The following is an 18572-nucleotide window of genomic DNA, read 5'->3' on the forward strand; positions in this document are numbered from 1 at the left end:
CAAGCTGTGGCCTCACCAGGGCTGAGCACAGGGGCAGAATCCCTTCCCTGGACCTGCTGGCCACGCTGTTCCTGATCCAGGCCAGGATGCCATTGGCCTTCTTGGCCACCTGGGCACACTGCTGGCTCCTGTTCAGCTTCCTGTCAATCCAGACTCCCAGGTCCCTTTCTGCCTGGCTGCTCTCAGCCACTCTGTGCCCAGCCTGGAGCTCCCCATGGGGTTGTTGTGGCCAAAGTGCAGGACCCGGCACTTGGCCTTGTTGAACCTCATCCCATTGGGATCAGCCCAACTCTCCAGTCTGTCCAGGTCCCTCTGCAATCTATCCAGGTCCCTCCCCTTACGCCTCACAAGAGGTATTTAAACATTAATGCTATTATGTATTTTTACATGAATGTTCCCATCTCCATTAACAGCAATAAGATGTAGTAAAGCCTTTGAAAAAACTAAAGCAAAATATTTGCTCTCACTCAGTTAGGATAATAAGTGATAATAACTTCATCATGAATTTGTGTTAAGAACAGACTTCATGCCTGGTCTCCTGTAGGAGGATTTGTTTCAAAAAGAAACAAATGGCAGTCAGAACTTCCATGTCAATGCAGAATAAGGCACTTTTAAAAAATACCAGAGAAACAATTTTCTTACAATAATCTCCAGATGCACCTAAATCATAAAAAAGGGTATTTACTGTATCTGTAAAGCAAAACAACAGATGTGATACCTCTACATTTGGTTGCCACATTGATATTTCCTGAGGCCGATGGTTCCAGGAATCTGCTTGATCCAGGAGAGAAGCCTGACCAGGATAAATACTGCCTGCCATGGCTGGTATCCCATGAGAACCAGGGTAGCCAGACACCTTCAGGGTTTGGGGAAAAAAAATAAAAGTTACATTAATAATACCTATGCTTTTTTGTAATTAACAGCCCTTGACCCCAAGGAAGCAAATGTAACAGTACAGAAATGATTCAATTCAAGCAGTCACTGAGAGGGAGGAGGGGAAGCAACATCAGAAGGAAGTCAAGGCAAAATATGACACAAAAACTCTTTTTTGTCTTTAAGGACGTCTTACTGTAGCTATTTGAGGCTAATGATATATACATATCTTTCTGAGGAAAATTATAACTATATGAGGATGCTTATCAAAACAGCAGCATTATAAAGTATGTGTTAACCTCTGCAGTCAAAAAAGATCAAAGTCCTCTGATGAACAAAACCAAACCTATTGATACATTTTTAAGAGCTACACATGCAGAGTAATATTCAAGTTAATAGGAGCCTGCTCACATCACCCCACAGAGCCATGTAAAAATGTACCCCCTGGTGTATGTTACAAGGTTCAGTCTTGAGTGACAGCATGTAATTAGTGTGCTAAGCTGCATGGCCTGAGAACTTCTCCACAGGAAAACCACAGTAGATTTAATGAGTCTGAAGTATTCATTAAAATAATGAAAACCTCACCCTCTCCATGGAAAAAAAAAAAAATCTTGTCAGAGACCACTGTATCAGGCTGTAGTTTTGAACAAACCCAAGAATGCCTTAAGCACTTTCAGGACAGACTTTTGGTTTAAGTTTCTTCAGCAGTGTTAGAAAGAAAAGCAAAACCTGTGAGTGTGCCATGAGGCAGATCTAAAGGTGGCTCTGAGCCAACAGACAAATGTCTGAGAGAAATGTCAGGGAGCAAAGTATTAAAAAACCCAAGGAAAGTCCACCAGTTAATGCCATTTCATAAGGCAAGTAATTCCATAGCTTAGCACAAATGTTAACATGAACACCACATTCCTTCAGTAAATAGAAAACTGTCTGATGTGGTCCATTGTAGTTCTAGGAATTTGAGCACAGCACCCTATCAGGGACAAAGATATTTGCCATCTGGAGTAAGTCTACCATTTAACAGAACTCAATAAAACTAAACCATTTAAGAAGTGAATTAATCCCACCAGCTGCAACTGAGTTATAAACCCCACATTTGAAAATAATACATACACAGTGTTAAATGTAATACCTGGTAGTGGTTTGGCTGTACCATATGCTGTGGACTTGGATAAAACCCTTCACTGGATCTTGGACTGGGATAGCCAGGCCTACTGGGCTGTAAAAATAAAGGAATATTTAGATGCTTTAGAAACAGAAAGCTGAAAAGCAGAACATTACTCTTTGGTAAGACATACATTTACAGGTTGTGCATCAAAAAAAAAAGTTTAAAAACCCCTCAAATAAATATTCTTAAATGCCTTTTTTTTTTTTTTTTGTGCCTAAATTAAGTTTACCTCCATTTTTTTCTTGGAAATGGAAGCTGAAGAATTGGTTGCTAGGTGTTTCAATAAATAAAGTTTTCTCTGTGAATTTTGTGCATATTTAATTGCTTGCACTAAATGACCTGCTCTCTGCTGTTTAACTCTAAAGAAGACATCAGCTATGTATCTATAGTCCTTAAATGAAGTTTCCAGGGGCAGATATAGCTTTGTCTCTAACTTCACAATCTGTAGTACTCACTTTTTTGCTATTAATTTATTGCTTTTGTGACAGTTCCCAAAAGTAAATCACTTTTCTTTAGTCAGAACACAAATCAAACTGGTTTGTTTCACATGAGTAATTCCATTTGTTATTCTGAGGACTAAGTTCTGATAATTAACTTCTGTGTAACCAGCTGTCTCAACATGGAAGGTGCTTTTGATCATATTCTGAACTCCATGGTCCCTTCACTATCCATGCTTTGGTTTGCAACCCATTCCCAGTCAAGAAAAACCAAGACAGAACGAGCTCCAACTAGAAAGGAGAGCAGAGGAATGGCTTTTGAGAGTCTTCATCTGATCATCTTGCTTTGCCTCTTCAGGAGAAGGGCAATTCTTTTATAATGAGTTGTTGGAAGAAAAAAAAAATATTTGTCACCATTAGAAAATCAGATCATAGCAACTTGAATCTCTTATCTACAAAATTCAGCTCGTTCAAATGTCATTAGTATGCACACCTGTATTTTACAAAAAAGTACTGAGCAAAATCCTAACTATCAGGTATAGTTACTGAACCTCTCAAAAAGATATGCAGTGGTAGAGTGAATTTTAATCTTAACCCATCTTCTTGTCAAGTGTTTCAGTTTATATATCACACCCAAAGCTCTAATGATAATAATTTCTAATACAGAATAGCTCATAGATTACATTAGCAAAAGGTACTTATTCTATTTGGATTAGCCCCAAAGCTTGTAGACTACACAATTTATTCAAAGTTATAATAAATTAGTAGTATATTTTTCTAATTTTAAGGATCTGCATCCATAATTCAGAACATTGTCTATTTACACCAAATCTTGCCAGTTAATCTCAGGTGATGAAACAGGTTGATCTTTTGTTTGCTGTTTTTAATGCTGAAAAAAAAGCAAGTTCCAACTGCCTGTACTTCTTGGTTGCCATAAAGCCCTGAAAAGGCAGAACCAAGCTCATAAATCTATCGGGCAACAGAGAAACAAAACAAAATAAAAATAAGCTGTATTTGCTATGACTGCTTGAGATTATGTGCAGCAGAACATGCCACACAGGTACTACTGAAATTATCAGCATAAGAGTTTGCACATAAAACTAAAGGAATTCCTCACAAACTGATCAGGATGCAGATAATATTCCAGGTTACAGTGGTGACTGCACAAAAGGAAATTCTTCAAAATACAGGCTTGCTCCTTCTATGTGTAAAAAGAACTCTGATGAGAAGCAGACAAGTTTCTGAGAAAAGAGAGTGCTCAGCAACTGGTGAAGATTGTCCCAGCTGCAGAACACATCAGCAACATCCCAACAGGACAGACATGTAATGAAACAAAATTAACTGTAAACTAAAACACATAAGGTCCTTGGAAGCAAACCCCTAATATTCTGACCAGAATAAGGAAAATACAGTTGGCTGACTTCTCCCACTAATGAAAAATAAACTCAGCTAGTGTTTCACAGGGGTGCTACAAGAAAGAATAAAGAAAAGGCTAGGGAGCCATTTTCTGATAACTCTGGTAGTCTCTTACAAGTTCAGTGACAAGAAACAGAAAATTGTTAGTACAGGATCAGTGTGAATCAGCTCTAAGAGCAGCTCAAGTAGAGCTGGGTCATTTCAGGCAAGTATTAGCAGACAATGACAAAATTGGCCAGAATGCTGTTGTCTGAGCAAACCCATCAAAGGACAACTTGAAGAGATAAAAGGAATAAAAAGGAGGAGCTTGTTTACTTTTTTAAACACACATAGTTTGCAGTCTTGGCTACCTTGGGAGGAGCTTCATCTGATCCTCCTGAGTCCCAGGACACCGTGACTTGTCGCCTGGATTCCATTCTCATTCGTTCTTCCTGCTGCAGCTTCTCTTCCTCCAATATTGTACTAAGAAAAATGTAATATATTTAAGTAAAACTCCAATTTAGGACCTAACAAACCTCTCCCCGTAGCTCCCACGTTTTTCAGACTAATGAATACTTTTGACAAAACATTTGAGAACTGAAACAAAAACTTTCTTTTACTTACAGTGGTTAGGTTTTTGAAAGCAAGTACATTGAACAAAGAGTTCTGCAGGATTACCAGTGTGCTTTTAACTACAGAAGCAGCACTGAGTTTTCAGAAAGCTGTGGTTGATATTGCAGAAAAATTTTTTGTACATTAACCATTCATTTGATTTGTAAGTACACAGAGAAATCCTCAAAGACAGTAAATCAAGCACTTACTTTCACGAAAGCTTATTTTTCACAAGAAAATATTATACTGAACCTCTGCAAACTGCAAGTTTTCTTTACTGAAACACAACAGAGCTTCAGATCACAGAGATTTGTTTTTCGTTTTCCAGCAAAGCAGTCAAAAAACATTTTAAATGCTCTGTCTTCAGCTTTTACATTTTAGACTAACCAGGAACACATTCAGCAAACTCATTTATCAAAATAGAAATATCTGACAGCATTCACTCAGCTTCTAAACATTCAGGTCAAAAGGCTACATTTTCAACAAAGTACAAGACAGTAGTAAAACTAGTTTGCTACTTACCACTGTTCTGACTATTAAAGACTGTTTGAAGTTCAGTGTGATACTGCTGCCCCCACAGCAGCCTCCTCCCAGTTCTGCTATGTGGATTATTAATGTTGGATATTTGCCATTTGAAAAATACTCAGAATAAAGCTTTGAAACAGGGAGCTGCAAAGTCCTTGGAGCTGCATACTACATGAGAAGTCTGGAGATGTGAGCAAGGCAGATTATTTACATATCACTATCCCCAGTGTAAAGATAATCCTGTGAAGGAGCTATTCCAGCTTCTTTATCACTCCAGAGTTTCCAGAAACAAAGCTAGGTTCTGAGTTTGTAATCTGTTCAGTCTGCTAAATAACCACCCAGAATTACTCATGCAGGGGATGAGATCAACTACAGCAATCTATTCTAATCTTGGAACTTTACTGCTTATTTCAAGACAAAATTCCTTCTTGGTTGGAGACGAGAACTTTGCTTTTCCTTACTCAGCCAAAAAAACCAATCTATGCCACTTCTAAAAAGCAGAGAAGTCATCTTGTCTCATTGCAGCTGAGCCAAGTTTATAAGTACTGTTGCAATTTCAATCCATCATTGCTGAAGTAACACAAGAATGTGGAACAAAAACAAAATCAGACAAGTTATTTGCAGAAGTAATCCTGACAGAACTACCACGGAAACACAACCAGAGCCCATGAAGGGAACTAAAAAAAAGAAAATCTATTTTACCTCTCCCCTCAGAATAAGGAAAATGCAGTATTTCCAACTTGGATCCTTGAAGAAGTAGCAAAGAACAACCACTTTAAAGCCTCAGATATTCAGAGCATGCATTTGTAGCATGAGAAATCAGCCAACATGCATCCATATCCATGAACCATGATTATAACCCTTCAAGAACTATCTTGAGGTTTAAAAAACACACAAAAAACCAACACAGAAGCTCCACCCAGACACCGCGTGAATAATATACTTATTTTTTGATAAGGCTGTTGATACAGCAGATGATCTACTCTGAGCAAAAGGAGTGGAACAGGAGTCAGCTAAAAGCAGCTGACTAAATTTAGAGATGCCTTATCTCTAATTTGAGGCCACGAGTGTAACTTCTCACAGCCTGGTCCTGTTTATTCCATAAAAAGGAAAGAAACACCAACCTCTATCTGCCTTGCTATCAAAGCCATTTTACCTGTGGTGTCACTGCATTCAATACAATGCCACAAACTTCAACTGTATCACTGGAAATGACAAATTTGTACTTGAAACAACTTGTTCTTCATAACACAGCCTCAGCTTTTTGCCCTGCAACTCTTAATTCATCCCACCCTGCTCCTTCACTGCCTGTGCCATCAGGGATCCTTTCCAGGTACCCTGGTCAAAGGCTGAGCAGCTGCAGCAGAATTTGTACTCAGATGCCCTTGAGTGCTGCTGACAAGAATATAAAATGGAAATGCCTCAGAGAAGCTTTGCTCAAAAAAACACAAAGACTATAAATGACTCACAGAAACGTCTTTGTTTTCACACAGGGAAGACCAAGATCAAGCCATAGATGGACTAAAAACGTGCCAAGAGATATTTTTGACCTTTCCTCAGTGCAGCTGCTCAAGTACTCTGAACAGTTTATTAGCATTTACAGAAGGTCAGGAAAGTCAGATCCAGGCATATTTTCCCAAACTGCAAATATTTTTAGCAGCAAAGAGAAGCAAGCAAAGAAATATTTCTATTCATCCAATTACCCCAGCAAATCTTGAGGTACTCCAGACCAACTTACCTCATCTTCCTGGCTAGGTTAAATCTGATGAAAAATCTTGATTATTTAGAAGTTTGCATAACTGATACACTGATTTACTATGAATCTTGTTACTGAAATAAGGTTGTGACATTGAAAAGGAAACATTTCCAGGGAGCTTCAGTGTAGGAATATCTGAAATACTAAAATGTATCCTTACATTTCAAAAGGCACAGCAATACCAGTGTTTGCTGCTGTGGTGGTGTGGGAGCCCTCAGTAATCACTGACCCTGAACAAGCAGCTTCTTTTTTTTTCTCTCTGGGGGCTCCAATCATCAGAATGCAAAGCTCAAGGCAGATGAACATTTTTTCATATGTTGCCCTAATCTAAAAGCACTTTCACATGATTACAGATTATTCCTAGTGGTCACTATCAAACAGCAAAAGGCTAATTAAGCATTTTGCAGCCTCCATCGTGTATTTCAAGTAAATACACTTTTGGCAGGATGCCATGAAATGAGAAAGAAAAGGACTCAAACTGCCCTCACTCATGAGCTTTGCTTCCTTTATTTAGAAGCAGCAGTCAAGGACCTGTACCAAATGCAGTCACAAAAAGGCTCAGGTCCAGCTCTCCTCAGTTAAATAGCTCACTGTTGTCATAAAAATGAGTTTAGAAGCATTGATTTGTTTGGGGTTTCTTTTCCCCCCACCCCCATTTTTTCAGAGCTGTATTTAATGTGACCTTCATAGGATGCTAGGAGGGTCATCAACTCTGCTAAAACCTGTGCTGCTTCATCAGTGACCAACAGAGGGCCAACTGCTGCTTATTTTGCTATTTTCAGGGGCAAGGGTTAGTGACAGGGTACTTCAAACAAAATTAATTCAATAAGCAGTGAAAATGTCATGCAGTTACCATAATCTGAAAGCTCAGAATCAAAATCCTAGTTAGCCTCCAATGCAAAACAACCCAGTTTTAACAGAATTACCAACCAAAGGGACATTCAGGGCACCACAACTCACAAGCAAAGCCTAGAAGCTGATTTGTAAGGAAGTCTGTGATTGTACTGGTGCTACCTTAGCAATATACACTTTCTGAGCACAGCAAAGAATAAATTATATTTAAGAATAAAGGCATATAGGAGATTTTGCATGGTTATAGTGAGTGTACAATTATGGTAGAGTAAATGCATGGTTACAAGAAGTGGCTGCAAGTAATTCTGAAGAAAAATAGTATAGAAGTGATATTGCATGATTTGGGTACATTGAACACTTTCTGAAGAGCTTTTTATATTATTTACCATCTAGTGCAAGACAAAAATCAATTCTACACAAAAGCAGAAAGGCAACACATGCTTCCTGATTTAAAATACCCCAGATTTTAATTCCAGCCCTGTCAGTGGAAGAAGTAGCAGGGCAGCACCTCGCTTTCCTGACTTAACCTCAGTTTTACTGTCCCCCACCCTAACTAAAAAGGGACCTAGAATGCAAGGAGGAATTCAAATTGAAAATCCAAAATGCACCCCGTGGGTTTCTGTATCTGCTCTAAAGAGTAACTCCTGAACAGACTGAATGCTATAAAGCAAAAGGCAATTACTACCCTGGTAACACTAAATTAATTTTATAGAACTCTGCATCTTCACATTGCACATTCAGCTGCAAATAAAGTTTATGCAGAGAAGATGTTACTGTGAAATAGGAAAAGCATTCAGTAACAGGCAGAGAACAGCTGAAATGCTTGTGCTCCCATCACTGCTATTTCAGATGAAGAAGTCTGTTTTCTCAAAGTCTTGGACTTTTTCTCATTAAAAGAGAGAGGAATGTTGCAGTGCTTTATCATCAACTTCAAGCAAACAACTGGTCTGCTCTCAGCTTGACAAGACTCCCCTGGAGAGGATCCAGAATGAGCAGCAGCAACACCACACAGAAAAGGCCACCAGGGAAATGGCTTTGTTTTTGCAAGTTCATGGGAATTTGAGTTTGGAAACCCAATCTTTCCTTGCTGCCTGAGATTGCCTCATCATAAGGGAATTGGCAACCTCCCCAACAAGAGGCTGACTCTGTGAGCAGTGCAAAGAAGCCCTTAGGACAACTGTGCTGCCTAACTTCCAGGAGATAAAGGTCACCAGTTTGGAGCAGCAAAAAACTCTGGTGAGAAGAGAGAAAAAAAATTATTTCAGGGTTGCTGTGGCTCCAGGAGAGAGCTTGTCCTTCAAATCTCCTAACGAGACTAGAGGAGCAAAAAAATCACCCCCCCAGTGGATTTTTTCATCTAGAAACAGAGAACTGCTTAGGGTGGGACTGCTGGAGGTCTTGAGCCCAATCTCCTGGTAAAGCTGGGGCTCCATGCACAGCAAGGTCAGGTTGCTTGAAGCCTTTCCCAGCCAAGGTTTGAAAATTTCCCAGCATGGAAATTCCAGAGGCTTTCTGAGTGACCTGTTTCAGAGCTTATCCACAGACACTAGGAAACAAAATGTTTTGTAACTATGAGAATTTTCCTTGCTCCACGTCATGAGCTTTGATTCTTACCCTTTGTCTGTGCACTTCTGATGAGAGCCCTGCTCTTGGGTGCTGGTCTGCCCTCTTTATCTGGCAACACCCTTCCATGTCTTTCACTTTTTTCCCCTCTACCCTTCCAAACTCATGATGTCCTAAGTGTTGCAGCTGTCACTCTCTCTCCAAGTCCAGCCTACACTTACTTCATTCCCCAACACAATTGCTTTTACTCTGGATTTACTCCTCATCTCTTGCTAGTGAAATACTTTCTCTCCCTGTCTGGCTTTACACACCACAGCCATCTTCATAATCACATTTTTTTCAGCAATTCATTCTTCTCTGTGCCAATCAGCTGTAAGTTATCAGCACAATCTGACAGCAAACAATAAAGCACCCTTAAAAGGCAAGCAAGGGACTTGCCAGTTTCTGTCTATTACCCAAATTACACAACCCTGTCATGCCTTTTCCTTTTAATCCCTACCAAGCTTCAGCATTCCTTTCCTTTGCAGTTAACTCCACAGTCAATAGCAGAAGTTCTTCATGAGAAGGGCTGCAACTCCCTTCAGCTATGGAAATCAATAATCTACACAGGAGCTTCCAGAGTAACACAGGGTGGAACCATATGACATTTTATAAAATAGGAAAAAACCTTAAAGGTATCCATACAGCAGCTCCAAAACAGCATCATGCTTAAACTGCCCCTTTTTTAACCACCCATGAATTATCTTGTACCATGAACACATACTGATAGCATGAAGTGGTATTATGAAAGAAATAAACACACCCCAAAATGCAACCTTGAAAAAAGACATAAACTGTGAAATTTGGCAATGAATTACAACAAACTGAAAAGTGGATTTACAGTGTACAGGACCTGTCTGACTTGTTAACTTAAGCAAAGTAGATACTAAGCACCCACAACATCTCAAAGGTGTTCAGAAATATAAAATCTATGCAATATCTCAGTTTAAATATCAGCCCCATTTTGTGGCTGGTGAAACAGAAATATGGACACTGGAACAAACTACTGCAGAACAAACTAGGGTGTGAATTTAGACTGTGCTCACATTTATTCCAAGGTAAACATAAGGAAGTCTACACCCTGGCATACAAAAGACAAAAGAATTTCTCATCAATGACCCTGCATTTATTGCAGGCTTTGCAATTGCCCAGTCAGTTGCCACAGGGCAAGTAGGGTGCTGCATATGTTAGGAAAATAATTTTTAACAGCACTCACCTGATGGTTCATTCTAGAGCATATACATTTCTACTCTAAAGCTGTACAGTGCATGTATGACCAAATAATCACTCTAAGTTCTTTCTACACCCCTCTCCAAGGATTGCAGCATAAATAGGTAAAATTATTAAAAAATTGCTTGTAACACCTGAAGTTTTTCTTGGAAGAGAAAGGTGATTCATCTTTCCAGTTATTTGAATTTACTGCCTAGACTCATTTTCTCCCAACAGATGAGCTCCAAATCTCCACGAGAGTACCAACAACCCAGCCTTCTAATACTCTCTGCCTTCCCTTTTCCGCGGCAAGAAAATAACGACGAGAGAAAAACACGAATAAATATTTCTGAACATGGAAATGACCTTTCAGAAGTAGAACCCTACCTGAGTTGTGCTTTAAGTTCTGTAAACCTGGGTCGTCTGCTAGGGTCGTATGCCCAGCACTTGGTCATAAGGCTGTAGAGGGTAGGAGGGCAGTTTGGAGGCATTGGGAGCCGCTCACCGTTCTCAATTCGCCCAATCACATCATTGTTCTTCACCCCCTGGAAGGGCTTTACCCCATGCATTAGGATCTCCCACATACACACACCTGAGAAACACACACAAAAACAACAAACCTGGTTAAAAAGCCCTGATTCTGTACAGATGACACCATTTATTCTGAAATGTATAGCTGGGGAAATGGTCTTGACTTACCAGCTGGCAGCAGAGAGGAGTGATGTGCAGGAGGATTACAGACACTGTATGGACCTGAGCTATTTATGAGGAAGTATGACCCACTGCTGGCTCACCCCAGCCTGGCTTCACACTTAGCTACCTTTTACCTACTGTAAATCAGAAGGGTTGCTCATATTCAAATCCTTTTTTTTTTTTTTTTTTTTTTTCTGAGGCAGAACGAGCTGCGCTCCCTTTTCCCTCTGACTGGTTCTAACTGGCTTGTTTCAACATGCAGAGTGGATTTCCATTTTTTAACGCTGGCATTGATCCATTTTTTGGGGGCTGAAACTATGTAATGAAACAGTTTCTGTTGAAACTATGTTAAAGCACAAAGGGAAAAACAGTCTGCCAGCTTAGGATTGGCCAGAATGTTTCACAGACTTAATTTTTCTAATTCTGACTGTACAAAAGTTTTCTTCACACTATTATAAAACTGCTAAAATTCATGTACCCTTCACTTAAAACATTCCAATTTTGTTTTGTAAAGAGGGAAAACCCCTATTTTGCTGTCCTGCTCTTATTTCAAGACTCATCATCTTTGTTCCTTTCCACACTCTTTGTTCTGCCTGTATGGACAAGCAGTTTGGACCAGTTTGAGCATAGGTGATCAGATTCATACAAAAACTCCCATAGTTCAGAAAAAAGATCAAGGTTTTAGAATATTTTGGTTTACCCTCATTTTGTAACCAAGCAGGAGTGATGAAAGACAAATTAAGTGGGAATTCAGCATTAAAGTCTTGGAAACAGGACAGCTTATGTATTCATTAAGCATGGAAGCAGGCATATCACCATAAAAGAAAAAGTGCAAATATAAAACAGGAACAGCAAGCAATGTTGTAACAAGAAGAAATCAAAGGGAAAAACAGTTAAAAAATCATTGCTGTTAAGACAATGACCTAATTCAAGAGGGCATGGTCTCAAGTTGTGCCAGGGGAGGTTTAGGTTGGACATTAGAAAGAATTTCTTTACTGAGAGGGTGATCAGACATTGGAATGGGCTGCCCAGGGAAGGGGTGGATTCTCCATCCCTGGAGATATTTAAAAAGAGCCTGGATGTGGCACTCAGTGCCATGGGCTGGGAACTGCAGTGGGAGTGGATCAAGGGTTGGACTTGATGATCTCAGAGGTCCCTTCCAACCCAGCCAGTTCTATGATTCTATGATTCTAATTTCCTTGTACCTTCATTTCTGCCAGTTTCTTACTAGAGGTGAAAAGGCATGTGAAACTTTAGGCTGAGTAGAAAAAGGAAATAAAAATACAAAGATGGAAAACCTGTTGGAAGAAACCATATTTTCAGAAAGTACAGTACAACCAGCACCAAATATCTGGAAATTATTTATCTACAGTAGTTATAAAGAAACACTGATAATCTCCAAGAGAACCCCAGCATTTGGTATTCACTTACCAAACATCCACACATCACTAGCTGAGGTAAACCGTCGGAAGTTGATTGACTCTGGAGCCATCCATTTGATGGGTAATTTTCCTTTGGAAGCTACAGGGAAGGCAGGAAAAGGCAAGCTTTTACTTCTACTATTGAATTCAAACACAGATTTTGTTCTCAGTGAAATAATCCACAGGCAAAACCCCCATTTCCAGTGAAGCACTTCAACTATCAGATTTTGTACATGAGATTTCAGCAGGTCCTCCACCTAGAGAAAAGCTGCACTTTGCCTAAATATTCAGACTGATTGAGCTCTTTCAACCTGTTCTTATTTCAAGATGCAACTATTGCAGTTAAGAAGGTACTGGCACCAAATCTGAAACCATCACAAAACCTCAGCAAGGGAGCAGGTTGTTAAATAAATAAAGGGTAGGTTGTTTGGCCTTGAGTAAAACAGAAAAAAAGAAGCAACAAAAGCCAAAATAATCCCCCAAACTCCCAGTAAAGCCCCCAATGAAACCTCCAAAAGCACAACAAGAAATTATCACATCAAAAGTATTCCCCTCTCAGCAATTAAAACAATATGCAGCTCATAGTGATGAGAGACAAATGAAACAGGGAAACATAATGGAGTGTCAGGAGACAAATAAAGGATGTTTTAAAATACATGACCAAAGCTAGAAATTTATTGAATATTAGAGTTATGAATACATGGTTTCATAGTATACACCAGATTTAAAATGCTACTCTTTGGTACCCTACAGGTAATCTCTATTCTCTTGCAGTATTTCCTATCTGTCAGGCACTGCAGGACCTCTCACAGCTGCTGGAGCCACTTAAGATCAGTATTGCATCCAGAATGGAGAAAAAAACTATGTTTCAAAGACATTTTTGTACTGAACCTCCCAAGTCCAGTGACACCCAAAGTGAGTAGCACAAAATCAGAATAACTTGGGTTGGGAGGAACCTCTAAAGGTCATCAAGTCCCATTCCATGCTGGAAGCTGGGAAAATAACAATGACAGCACAAACCAGAATCTATCTGTAGGTACCCTCACATTCACTGTAGGATACATCATATGCCATGAACCTGGAGCTTTATCTCAAACGAGCCTCAAATGTGGATAAACTTCTAAAAATCTAGAAGAAAACACTATAAGCTTATATCCTAAATAGTAGATTTTTACCTACAAGTGAATTTCCAACTTTTTGTAACTTAAATCAGACCTTGTGATTCTCCTTAAGCATCCATGTAGTAGGACTTCACTGCCACCTATTAAATTGTGGAACATCTTGTCTTTTTCTACAAATACAACCAGATTTTCCTGGTCTAGCTGTTAATTCTTTTTAAGAACAAACTCAGTATTGTGAGAAGCAACTGTGTTCCCTCTGGCTGGTAAGAAAAATCCAGAGTTTGCTTACCTTTGTAGTAAGTACTGTCTTCCATGTATCGGGACAAACCAAAGTCACCTAATTTCACACAGTCAGTGGCAGACACCAGCACATTTCTAGCAGCAATATCCCTGCCAAGCAGAGGAGACATGAGTTCTAGTCACTTAAAATATTAAAAGTAGTGAAATTTAATTTGAAAAAAAATCATTAAAACCCAGAAATATCAAACACCTTTGAGAGGACTGAATTATTTTTCTAAGCCATAGTTTGATTGTGTATGCACAGAAATTTTTTGTATTTTTTTTTTGTCTGCTAATTCTGAGAAACTTGCAGAAATCCTGCAGTATGTTTGATCCTTATGAGTAACTGCTGTGGTCTGAAAGCAGAACCATCAATGTCAACAGAGGAAAAAGTTTTATTCTTTATTTAAATATCATATGGTAAAAACTTTGGGGAATGAGAATTGATGGCAAGTAGAAACTCTGCCTCCTGACCTTGCAAAGGTATGGAATTTGTTTAACCTCTCAGTCCTACAAGAGGTTTCTCCTAGTTAGGAGCTCAGATTTTAGTGATGTCACAAGGATTATGAAAACACTTGAGCATTTTTCTCTTGCAGCTTCCCAGGTGAGACAACACACCTTATGTGTCTGCTGCTTCTGGATTTCTGTAGGCTTGACTAAGAATTGACAGATTCAGCTCTGAGCAGTGAAGAAAAGTCCAGCAAACTAAGTAGTGCTACTTTATCCCATTTCAGTACTAGATGACTAAGTTAGATTTTCAAATTTTACTTAAAATTAACAGCTACTTGGCCAAAATTCAAGTAACTGTAGCAATCATAAGGGACTGTTATTTATAGTGTTTTATACACATACCTAATACTTACATATAGATGTTTGTATGTATAATGTTTACAACACATTTAAAGAATCAGAAAGTTTTTGGAAACAAATAAAATGCTCAAGTTCAAAACCAAAATGACACAGGAAAATATCAGTGCTGTGAACTTTAAATTGCATACAGTAAGAGGCTAAAGACAGCCTCTTTTCCATAGAAAGCTCATGTTAAAATGCAAGGGAATTAAATTCAACACACATCTATAAGGATATTTATGTTCCCTTTCTGGTAATTGAGTACTTGTATTTTATAAATATTTTGTTTTCCCTTTTCAGTACTTAAGAAGTCAGCTGCTCTTTTTTTGCTTTTCTGTATTTGGAAGATTACAGCTTTAAAAAATATTACAACCACAAAGCAACCATTCAGCTGCCATCTCTAGTGATTAAAACCCAGCACCACCTCCGAGTCAATCCGGGCAGGAGCCAGCAGGGGTCACTCTTGAAAAAGTTGTAATTTTGGTGACAGAGACTGAAAAATCGACACACTACTCAAAAAGACTGACCTAAACCAGGGAAGTTTATTTGAGGAGTTCCAAAGTATTGCTGCTACACACTCATAAGTCACAAAAAAGAAGCACAAAAGGCTTTGAAGAGACCAACTCTATGTTTTAAGTGTTTTGTCTTCACTTGAGCAAGTGTGTTTAACAGCCACTACGCTGCCAGTCAAAAATCTGGTGATCTAGGACACCTCATACTCCCTAAGATTTCAAGTAGTTATATACAAAAATAAACACATTTATGTATATATAAATCTTACCTATGTACAAATCTTTTGCTCTCTAAGTAGGCAAGTGCTGTGCTGAGCTGGTAGGCATAGAGTATCAGAGAGGCCAGATCCAAGCTGTATTTTCTGACTTGCAAAAATGATCTCAACTGTTTAAATAAAGGAGGAAAAAAAGAGGAAAGTTATGTTTTTGTCCTAACAAATTTGAACATGGCTTATTTCAAACTGTAACATTTACATGAGCATCAATGGCCATACTTTCCCTTAAGAATGTATGAGGAAAGAAAATCACATGCCATGAAGAAATCTTTGTTAAATCCAAGCAGTTTCTTCTATATGAAAACTGTTAGCCAACAAACAAAAAAATTTGTGCTTTGCTTCCAGGTTCCTTTTGAAGGCAGAGCATAAACTGCTGTTGATTCTGAGTAAAGCACTCCTGAACTTTTAATCCATCCTTCCCCTGAGAATACACACATTTTCAGCTTTAATTTTTCAGAACAAAAGAGTACATGGCCAATCTGAACACTAATTATATCAGTATTGTTTTGGAAGTATGAATTTTAATCTACATTTGCCAGAGCAACTGGATTTAGCTTGGAGTAGTAAATATCAATACAGAATTTTTATATGCTCTATCCCCAGCAGTTAGGAGCTAATGAAAGGTAGCACTGGAGTCCCCTTACAAATTAAAAGAAGGATTTAAAAACTGATTTGGGACCTGGAAAGGAAAATTACTTCTTCACTACAGGTTACTCTGCCTTTCTTTTTCTTGGACAACATACTGCTGTTTGATAATTACAATTACTGTGCAGTATGAGATACCACTTCATGTTTTTAGAAACATGTAGCTCAAAGAGAACAAATATATTATAAAAACTGAGATCTACTTTTGTGTAAAGTATGCATTCAAAAGACAGAATAATGAGGAAAGTCATCTTACCTATGGTCTCTGCTGCAGAGACTGTACAGAAAACAAATCCTAAAAAAAAAATCAGTGTTCCAAGGGAAAATATAGTATTACCCAGGAAAAGATGTAGAATACAATTTCACCTCTATAAGGTATGTTTGCCAGTGCTGTTTAAATGATACCACATTATCATCATCTTGCCACAGGTCAAGCTCTCACTCTGGAACAGCAATTTAGTTCTCTGAAAACTATGACTAAATCACTTTGGTATGAGCTGATTCAGTTCCCTCAGTGGAGGAGTTAGGTCACATTCTGCCACTCCTGTTTCTGAGTCCATAATTCTGTAAACAAGTATGATTTCACATTTGAGGAGAGGGCCTCTGGGTTACTCTGAGAGATGGGTTTTTTCAGTTCTTTGTAAAGATACCTGGGAGCTAAAAAAGACCAAAGCTGGATGAGCATGTATGCTCATGTATTTTTCATACCTCTCCAAGGGTACAAAGCTCCATGATTATCCAAACTGGGTTTTCTGTAATAACTCCAATGAGCTTCACAATGTGAGGGTGATCAAACTGACGCATTGTTACTAAAAAGAGAAGAAACAAGTTGGTGTTACATAAAACCTTTTTTTAAAAAAATAAAAGATCAGTTAAGAAGCAGATAGTCTATAACCTGAAAATATAATCACAGTTTTCCAGGACCTGAAACAACTTCCTGCAAGCAATAAATTCTGCTCATTTCATGCTCTGCAGGCAGTATAAAACACTGCTTGCTTTAGTTAAGTGCTGCGGAAGGTGCAAGATAAAAGGTTCTCTGGGTTTTCTGCCCTGATTGAGCATAACAGAAGTTGACATAATGACCTATCTGTCCACTGCAGGACCAATTAACCTGTGCCTTCTACCGGAAGAGAAGGGAGAAAACATGGTGTGTAATTCAGTGTCTGGAAAAAAAGGCTGTTAGTTTCTGACAGAGACAAAAATCTCATTTAATCATTATGTTCATGTCTCATTTTGTTTTCCTAGGACTTAGCTAACTTCTAAGCCTCCACAGTGCAGTCACAATATATTTTATGCAGTAAGACATACAAACCATACAATGGTTTGGGTTGGAAGGGACCTTAAAGATCTATGTTTCTGATCTCCCAAGTCCAGCAGTGCCTCTCCTCTGGTCAGGCTCTCCACCACCTGAACTAGAAAGTTGTCCCCAGTATTCTTCAGTAATTTTCTGGACTGCTCCCAGTAGGTTGTGCCACTTTTCCAGCATGTCTGGCCAGGTGGTTGAAAGCCCTTATCAGGGTCAGGACCTGCAAGCATGATGCTTCCTGCAGTTGAAGCAAGAACTCTTCATCAGCCTCTTCTTGCTCAGGTTGTTGTCTGTAGTAGACACCAACCACAAGAAGTTTGCTTTGTTGGCCTGGTCTCCAACTTTCAGCCACCAGATCTTGCTCTGCACATTGCTGCTCTTGAAAGACAGCTCCATGCAATCAATCCCATTTTTGCCATAAAAAACAACTCCTTCACCTCTCCTCTTTACCTCTCCCTTCTGAATAGTTCATAGACATCACTCACAGGGCTCCAACTGTGAGATTCATCCCACCAACTGGGTGACTCTTCTCCAAGTGTGTGCATTGGTACAGAGGCAGCTCACCAGGCTATGGGCCACTTCTTTTTAGAGGAGCTCACCCTAACACCCTTGAGGCAATTAGCAGATATTCTTCTATTGCTTCTTAATGGCTCAGCAGCCCCTGGTTCTTCTCAAGTGCTTACAACACCACCAGTTTCCCCTGCTAAATCTAATTTAAAGCTCTTTAAAGTTATTAAGTCCAGACAGCTTATTGTGTGGGACATTCTTGCCCACTTGGTCTGTTAAGCCCTGTAGCTGTCCACAGCCTCAGTTTCTCAAAGATATGCCCTTCACAGACTGGTTTGGGTTGGAAGGGACTGTCACAGCTTAGCAGTCTGGGCTGACCAAAAACCAAAGCACAGAATTGTTCTCTATTACCCACCCACCCACCCCCAGGCCCCCCCAAAGTAAAGATAAAAGGGGAATAAAGACTTGAGACTTGAAGTTGGAAATTTAAAAAAATTGTAAGCAGATTTACCAACAGAGGGGAAAGGCAATAACATAA

The 18572-nt window shown here is 39.2% G+C and overlaps 1 protein-coding gene across 37 annotated transcripts in view; it reads right to left on the bottom strand.

Moving 5' to 3' along the window:
- The window catches only part of PTK2 (protein tyrosine kinase 2), a 220657-nt gene that overhangs the window by 22262 nt on the left and 179823 nt on the right, over nucleotides 1-18572 (bottom strand). For 35 of the 37 annotated variants that reach the window (XM_071738480.1, XM_071738481.1, XM_071738488.1 and 32 more), the window contains 8 exons: nucleotides 16930-17030; nucleotides 15571-15686; nucleotides 13951-14051; nucleotides 12551-12640; nucleotides 10814-11018; nucleotides 4242-4353; nucleotides 2003-2089; nucleotides 719-856 (listed from right to left, as the gene is read on the bottom strand). In XM_071738480.1, coding sequence (XP_071594581.1) covers nucleotides 719-856; nucleotides 2003-2089; nucleotides 4242-4353; nucleotides 10814-11018; nucleotides 12551-12640; nucleotides 13951-14051; nucleotides 15571-15686; nucleotides 16930-17030 — 950 coding nt within the window. Of the gene's footprint in view, nucleotides 1-718; nucleotides 857-2002; nucleotides 2090-4241; nucleotides 4354-5004; nucleotides 9929-10813; nucleotides 11019-12550; nucleotides 12641-13950; nucleotides 14052-15570; nucleotides 15687-16929; nucleotides 17031-18572 lie in introns of those variants that run through there. The other 2 variants (XM_071738494.1, XM_071738493.1) reach the window with 1 other exon arrangement.

Source organism: Heliangelus exortis, chromosome 2, assembly GCF_036169615.1.
Source record: "Heliangelus exortis chromosome 2, bHelExo1.hap1, whole genome shotgun sequence".
NCBI classification, from domain to species: Eukaryota; Metazoa; Chordata; class Aves; order Apodiformes; family Trochilidae; genus Heliangelus; species Heliangelus exortis.